Raw genomic sequence first — 8420 nt, forward strand, 5'->3', positions numbered from 1 at the left:
TTACGATCATGATGATTATGATGGTAAAAATGGTGAATGTGATATTAGTAGTAGGGATGATGATAATAATGATAACAGTAGTGACAATAAATATTGTCTCATTGTCAAATGTGAAAGATGTATATTTGTTTTAAATTAAAGACCAAATTTACAAAATTATTTTTCTTGGTTTTAAGGATCAGGGTAAAAATATTTTTAAAATAATTTAAAATTTAAGCTCCATTATTATCAAACAAATTTTGTTTAAAAAATTGCATTTAAAATCCAAAAACAAAAACTCATAATCACCCCAAATGAGCCTAAAATTTTTCATTTTCAAGTTTTATTTTCTCATAATTAATTTTCAAAATGGGTAAATCAGAAAAGGAATTAATTATAAACAAAATATCATAATATATTTGTTGATTATATAAAATGGAAAATAAAACATGCATGATAAAAATATCATTGTTAATTATCTTTCTCTAAACTTGTAAAAACAACAGCAATGTCTATTGATTCTTATCAAATCAAAATACGTTGTTAAAAACGAATCATTAAAATATATGTATATTACATGGAAAAAAAATATAGACTTCATTACATGAAAAATTTGTAGAAAACATTATTTTGTTGATAATTTTTTATAAATAGTTAAATCAAATATTTTTTATAAATAATTAATTAATTGGTACTCATAAAATATGTCAAAATTATCATATTATTAAAATATTATAAATCACAAGATTAACTTAAATTAAAGACGTTGATTTGGTGTAAATCTAAAAACTTATACTTGTGTCAACGGATCTATCCCGTATATAAACATTAACTGACGGAAATCATCCTTTTAGTTATAGTTTTATAATCACAGAGAAGAGAGCGAAAGACGAAATTTACGATAGCTTTTGAAGGTACCAGTTTTTGTCATCACTCTCTCAGCTGATCGGTGCTTATAGATCCAGCGTCAGCAGGTTAGATTGTTCTTATTTCATGCAATTTTCGTTCGTTCCATATGATTATCTCTCTCTTTAGTTTTCGTGAGTGTGCTCTTTTATTTTCCTTTGATTGATCTGCATTATTCTGGTGTTATATGATTTTGATTCTACTAATGTGTGCTTAAGAATGGAGCTAACTCAATTGGATCATGACGCCTTTATCGCAAATTTTAGGATTACATGAAATCTGAGTCGTAGTTGATTAGAATCATCACGTGCTTGCTTGTTCTGATTTAAGTTCTTTGTTTATTAGATCTGACCGAGTTAATTTTAAATGCCATGAGATAGTATAGACAGGGTGAGTTCCTTTATATGTGGTTGTGTTGTTTGCTACTTTTGTTGGCTTGGGGGTGATAAACAATGAATTCTCAAGGTGCTTTGCCAAAGGTGTTCTTGCTGTGAATTATGTGATTCTATTTCGTGTCTTTTGTGACGAAAAGCCTTTCAAGGTAATGCATATGAACTTCTCATTTCAAATTAATCCAAACTAGTTAGTCTCATTTGGTGTTACCAGGTTCTTGCTTTTCATGTATTCTAGGTTTTTTATTTTTGTAGTTATTAAAACCTTTTAAATGTAAAGAGCTTCAAAGTCTCTCCCAAATTGATTTTGAGTGATTGAAACAGATGAGTAGCGCAAGTTTGATGGTAAAAAGGGAGGACAGATATTGCCATGTGATATTTGTTAAGAGCACAGGAAGAATCTTCAAATATTTGTTATTGTTACCATGATGCATCACCAATTCAGCCTTTCTTTATCATATATTTTTTCTAAATCTGATAGTTATAGTGTTTTTTTAATTTTAATTCATATAGTTGTGAAACTATGTGTTAGTTAGATCTAGGTGATCTTTTAAACTATGAAAAAAAGAGCTAACAACTGCTAATCCTAATTTCATTTTTTTAAGAGTTTAATTTAAAGAAAAAGTTAAATTAATTATTACATGCTGTTAATGCATGCAAAGACCCAGACAACCCACAGATGAGACAAAAGGAGTTTAGGTGTAATCAACATTATATGAGGTTCTAGTTCTGCTTGGTCTTCAGGCTATATGCTTTTAATTTTTGGTCAAAAACTTAATGTATCTGATTTCAAAAGCCCAAAGACATACAGGGGTTGATTCTACTCCTGTTGGCTTTTTGGACCCATCATCCAACTTTATTTTATTTTTTAATTTATGACTTGGCCAATAGGTTGGCCCTAGCACTTTGGCCCTACAGGATTTTTGGCCATGACCGGTATAAGCTAGGGTGGCTCACATTGACTTGATATTGGGATCTGTGGCTCCTAACAACTTTATGGACTTTGTTTTTTTGGCAGATTCAATTTGACACTGGAAGCAATTTCTCATTTCAAAGATTAAGTGAAAACATGGTAGCACTTCTTGTCTCCTTACAGTCCCCTAGTTACATATTTAAGGAATTGTTTGATTTGCTTGACTATTTAATATTAATTATTTGATTTTCCTTTAACTAATTTATTTTACTTATCACTTTTTTACTTCTTAGTTCTTAAACTAAATTCATGTTGTAGCTACTCCAATTTTGTTATACATATGTACTTTTAAAACATGATCTAGAATTGCAGCCTGAAGGAACCTCCTAATATATTTTGATCTGCTTTAAAATTGCTATCTTGTATACATATTTTCCCTCCTTCTTTTGGTAAAATTCTAGCTTGAATTTGCTTCAAGATTACTGGTAATTTTGGATCTTCTATGTGTGTTTTTTTTCTTTTGTTTACCTAAATTTTAGCTACATAACTTTGAATTATTAATGTAATCCTAAATTAGTGGTGGCCTTGATTGTCTGAGCGATTTGCTCACCAAATGCTAGTTGGGTGTTGCTCAGATGGTGGGGGTGGGATTAGGTTTAGACAGAGGTCACAGGCTCAGTCCCTTTTGTAAACTGACAAAAATATAGCCTTTTTGACTATGAAGAAAAAGAATTCACTTGGGAGTGAGAATGTTATGCTCTCTTTCTACCTGTTCTTGACTTCCTCTATGTTTTTTTGTTTTACTTGTTGAACAGGTTGTCCTTGCTGCATCCATTGTGAGCAAATCTGGCAAAGGTGAGTTCTGTCCCTGACCTTTTTATTTGAAAGAACAGTCGTTATCTTCATTTTCTGTAATATGAACCTGAAACACAGGCTATATGGTTTTAGGAAATATGATATAAATTCAAAGAGGGGTAGCTGCTTTCCAGCAGCATATACATTAGTTTGACATGTGGGGAATCTACTGTCAAAGTTATATCTTTTGATTTGTTTGTGGCTCCTGATGTTGAGATTACCAAGTAACCAAATATGTTGTATACTACTACTAGCATGGCTAAAATTTGGATTCATGATGTGTATCTTTTTCTCTATGTTTTCTTTATCTGTATCCCATCACTCTCTGCCAGAAATATAGATTATAGGTTTATGAAATCCTTTTCGTACTTCAATAACTCAATCTGTTAGTTCTGCATGATTCTTAATATTATATCTTATTAATTGCCATTACTTAATTTTGTTAAATTTAAAATTAATTTATAGTTTGTACAGCAAAGCTTAATCTTTAATCATTTAATGTTGAATTTGGTGGTACCTAAGCCAAATGGATTCAACACCTATGCCCTTATACCAACAAACCTTTTGTGTTGTTTGCAGTTCTAGTTTCTAGACAGTTTGTGGACATGTCTCGTATCAGAATTGAGGGTCTTCTAGCAGCATTTCCCAAGTTAATAGGCACTGGAAAGCAACACACATATGTTGAGACGGAGAATGTGCGCTATGTTTACCAGCCAATGGAAGCACTATACCTGCTTCTTGTAACAAACAAACATAGCAACATACTGGAAGATTTGACAACTCTGAGACTTCTCTCCAAACTTGTATCCTGTTTTTATGCTTTATGTTTAATGTATTATGTTATTAACTCAATTTCTTTTCAATTGCTTGGTTTTGTCTTTAACTCAGTGAGACTTGCTGGCCTGAATCTAGATTTTGTTCTATGCCTTGTCTACTCACTATGCTATCATTTTGGTTTTTTCTTAGAGTTTTAACGATACAATCATTCAATTTAGGTTTCTCTTAAACATGGCATTTAGTATATTGATTTTTATTGGAAGGTTCAGGATGATTTAGGATTGATCAATTGGTTTGTACTGGGAAGTTATTTTAGCTTTATTGGTCAGTTTTAGAGCCATTTATTTATTTTTTTTGCTAAAATATCGTGCTTATATTTATAATTAGTTCACTCCTTAATACATTTAGGTTCCTGAATATTCTTACTCCCTTGATGAAGAGGATATTTGCCAAAATGCATTTGAGTTGATTTTTGCATTTGATGAAGTCATCTCTCTTGGGCATGCGGAAAATGTGTCTGTTGCACAAGTTAAGCAATACTGTGAAATGGAGAGTCATGAAGAGAAACTGCACAAGCTGGTTATGCAGAGCAAAATCAATGATACTAAGGATGTTATGAAGCGGAAAGCTAATGAGATTGATAAAAGCAAGGTATGAATGGAGGGACTTTGTGTTACGTTGTTTTATATTCAAAATTCTTGGAGTGCCCATTATTTATTCTAATTAATGCATGTGCTCTACAGATTGAAAAGAACAGAGGTGATAAAGGGGGATTTGGTCCTTTACAGTCACTAGGCTCTGGAAAAATTGAAAATAGCTTTAGTGATTTGAGCATAACTAGCAGCGGACCTGGTTTTGGAAGTGGCTCTGGTTTTGGATTGAGTTCTGATGTTGGTTCCTTTTCTACCAAGTCTAAAGGTTGGCTTTCATGGATTTTCATGAATTCTTCTAGAATGCTTGTAAATGTAATGATTTAAAAGGGCATCAAAACATGCTGTATCCTGGCTGTGGTTTATTCTATGTCAAAATTAACATTGCTAAATGAAGTGCCTTTTCATTTATGTACTCCTGTATTCTCTTCCTTAGGTGGTCCAACTTCATCTGCCACTGCTCCACCAAAAGGTCTTGGAATGAAGCTTGGTAAATCTCAAAGGACAAATCAGTTTTTGGAATCATTGAAAGCAGAAGGTGAGGTCATTCTTGAACATGTTCAACCAAAACTTGCTCAGGCAGCTGCCCCACCATCTACAGATCCCATTTCTTTAGCTGTTGAAGAGAAACTAAATGTGACACTAAAACGAGATGGTGGAGTCAGTAATTTTGATGTTCAAGGCACATTGTCTCTCCAAATTCTTGACAAAGAGGATGGACATATTCAAGTTCAGGTATCACATTATCGCTATCTCTCTCTACCTTGATGTGTGTGTGTCCACTGAACTTCTGGTTTGCACAACTTGAGTAGTTTTTTGAATAATTGGTTTTTCTTTTTTTAAAACAAACAATGATACTTGTTCCATTAAATCTCAGCAGCATTAGGTGAAAGAAGTTTGTATGACACTTTTTTTTCCTACAAGAACGATGACCTAAGCCTTTCCCACTAGGCATTATCAGTAGCATAGATTAAATGACATCATTGTGTTGTCAAAAATAATTCCTTAGAGGGGCCATTTAGATCTATAAAACAATTTTTTTTCTCTACTTAATTTTTTTTCCTAATGTTTTCTTTATTTTCTCCTCTCACTTTCTCACAGTTTGCATCCTCGTTAGTAATATTGTGGACTAACTTTCAAATTCATAATGTTTAAAAAGCAGCTTGTGTTAAAGATTCAAGGCTCAAATAAGTCAATTATATGTTTTAGCCAGACATTTTATTTGAGGGCTGTGGCATAGATGTTAGAACTTAGCAGCTTTTGGTGTGCCTTAGTCACTCAAGATCTTTTCATGAACAACCATCAACTAATACAGTTGTGTTTATATATGTATATCAGTTTTAGTCTTCTTGTGTTGCATAATAAAGCTGAGAGTTCTAAATGAAGCATGATGACATCATGACAACATGAATGAAAAGTCGAAAATAAAGGGGAGGAAGAAAAAAGGAAGGGATCATATACAATTCAGTTTGACAGAAAGGATGGAATGAAGAAGATAACGGTGGTTAAAATTCCTGTAGAGTGATAATAGTGCTGGTTTTAGTTTGATTGACCACGAAGTATTCTGGTGCTGTTGATATGTTGTGGCTTTACTGAAATAATCATTTTGGTTTGCCTGAATAATTATTTTCTTTTATCAAAAAAGAGTTATTTTTATATTTGACTCTCAACTTTCAATATTCAATTGATTTATTTTCTGATTGCTTAGTTTTATTTGTTTTGTTTCTTCCTGTAGTTTTTCAAATGTTTTGTATAGTAAATAACATTGCTTCAATATGTGTCTACTCCTACCATTCATCATTCTTTAGTGCTCTTAGGTTTTGTTTCTTACTCCTACCATCCATCATTCTCAATTGCTCTTAGGTTTTGTTTCTTGCTTAAGACTGGTTTTGAATTCTAATATCAATTCAGGAGGACAATTAAAAATATTGGCACTTGCACATTGTGCCTTGTTTTTTCAGGTCCAAACTGGGGAGAATCAAGCCATCATTTTCAAGACACACCCTAACATGAATAAAGAATTATTTGCCAATGAAAATGTACTAGGTCTAAAGGATCCCAATAGGCCTTTCCCCACGGGTCAAGCTGGTGGTTCTGAAGGTGTTGGTCTTTTAAAGTGGCGAATGCAAAGCACTGATGAGTCAATGGTGCCTCTGACAAGTGGGTTTATGAGTATAATTGATATGGCCTGCTAACTTTGCATTTGTATTCATGCATTAATAACTTAAAACACCTATTGCAGTCAACTGCTGGCCCTCTTCTTCTGGAAATGAAACTTATGTCAGCATTGAGTATGAGGCTTCATCATTGTTTGATTTGCGGAATGTTGTGATCTCAGTACCTCTTCCAGCTCTTCGAGATGCACCATCTGTTAGACAGATTGATGGGGAATGGAGGTGTGATATTTTCTCCTTTTTTTTTCTCTGAATAAATGTTAGTGGCAGCCATGATTGTTTCGGGTTAGAATTTGCTGTACATGATCTGGTTTGTCTTAAAATTGATCTTTGTTACTCATGTTAATGGTTAACAATCTTTGAAATACTGATTGGATTTGGATGGAACTAGAAAGCTCTACAAAACTAATGCTGCTCCCCTCCCCCCAATCCTTCCTCTCCTCCACTCCCAAGATCATCAGTTGATGAATTTTATCATATATATTTTGAAATCATTTTATTTCACATTTCTTTCTTTCTCTCTTTATAATTCCCTATAATTTGGCTTTGCAGGTATGACTCAAGGAATTCCTTTTTGGAGTGGTCTGTCCTTCTGATTGATAATTCAAACCGCAGGTATGCTAAATTTGGGGTGATAGTGTGATGCTTTTAAGAACTAACATATGCAGTGTTATTGTCATGGTATTGTTGAACTTGTTTTGTCTGACTAAATATGGTTGTTGCCAGTGGGTCAATGGAATTTGTTGTTCCACAAGCCGAATCATCAGCATTCTTCCCCATTTCAGTTCGTTTTATAGCAACTGAAACATTTAGTGACCTGAAGGTATGTTTGGATTTTCTTTCTCTGCATTCGACTTAAAGTTATGGTAAAAAATGATCTACTTAAAACTGACACATTTATTTAAATGAAGCTTTTATGGCTGGGAAATCTTATATCTAAATAGAGTATCCGTTCATTCAATTCGTTTACTATCATCTTTAATAATAGATTATAATTGACATATCTGAATATTGATTTAATGGGAGCCTAAACTTATACTATCACTTCTCTTTGCAGGTCACCAGCATCATACCGCTAAATGGGGGTAATCCTCCTAAGTATTCTCAGAGAACACAGTTGATCACAGAAAACTACCAAATTGTGTGATCGTTTTTCCTCTCGACACTGAGCTTTTATGACAGTTTTGCTTTTACATTCGTGATTCTTTTATCAAAGGGCTTTTCTTTGCCATGTTGCATCATTTTATTAAATTCGTAAATTCATAATTTGGTTTTACTTTTTGCAAGCATGGTGCAAAGTATGATTTTCATAATACGAAACTTAAGAGTGTCTTTTTACTCCAGAGCATGTATTATTTTATGTGGATGATGCCTTTCCCCTATCCCCATTCTCTGAATTGGAGATTGGAATGTATTAGATGCTGTTATTTGGAAGGGAATTTGGATTTAATGATGCCCAATACTGCAGAGGAAATTAAGTGAAGTACTCCAGACACAAAGTATGGAAAGGTGTCTATAACTTCCCCCCCAGGACCTACCCCCCAACCTAGAGTAGCTAGATGGGGAAGTAAAATTAAACCTTGTTCATACATGGGCTTCTCGGGTACGAAATGAGCCATTTCAAAAAGGTTCATTGCTCCGGCCCAGAATACTATTAATCCAGCATGGGCTACATGGGCTCCTAGTAGTTTGCCGGATAAATTGATAAGTCGGGCATTCCCGGCCCACCAAGCGAAACCGGTAGTTTCCTGGTCACGACCAGTTAAAGCTAAAG

At 33.6% G+C, this 8420-nt stretch overlaps 1 protein-coding gene across 1 annotated transcript; it reads left to right on the forward strand.

The window, feature by feature from the left end:
• Positions 1-798: 798 nt before the first annotated feature.
• On the forward strand, positions 799-8106 carry LOC100785260 (coatomer subunit delta). Its single transcript, XM_003537811.5, has 12 exons — positions 799-953; positions 2296-2349; positions 3006-3045; positions 3625-3848; positions 4231-4473; positions 4566-4740; positions 4909-5207; positions 6434-6632; positions 6715-6868; positions 7199-7261; positions 7373-7469; positions 7704-8106. Exons 2-12 carry the CDS (start codon positions 2347-2349, stop codon positions 7791-7793), a joined length of 1587 nt encoding a protein of 528 aa, XP_003537859.1. The 5' UTR covers positions 799-953; positions 2296-2346; the 3' UTR covers positions 7794-8106.
• Positions 8107-8420: the final 314 nt, after the last annotated feature.

The sequence above is a fragment of the Glycine max genome, chromosome 11 (genome assembly GCF_000004515.6).
Source record: "Glycine max cultivar Williams 82 chromosome 11, Glycine_max_v4.0, whole genome shotgun sequence".
Lineage (NCBI taxonomy): Eukaryota > Viridiplantae > Streptophyta > Magnoliopsida > Fabales > Fabaceae > Glycine > Glycine max.

Excerpts from the sequence above, each read along its gene's own strand:
- LOC100785260 (XM_003537811.5), top strand. Across the intron at positions 3,849-4,230 it reads TGAGACTTCTCTCCAAACTT|GTTCCTGAATATTCTTACTC; the intron begins GTATCCTGTTTT and ends TAATACATTTAG. Across the intron at positions 5,208-6,433 it reads ATGGACATATTCAAGTTCAG|GTCCAAACTGGGGAGAATCA; the intron begins GTATCACATTAT and ends TTGTTTTTTCAG.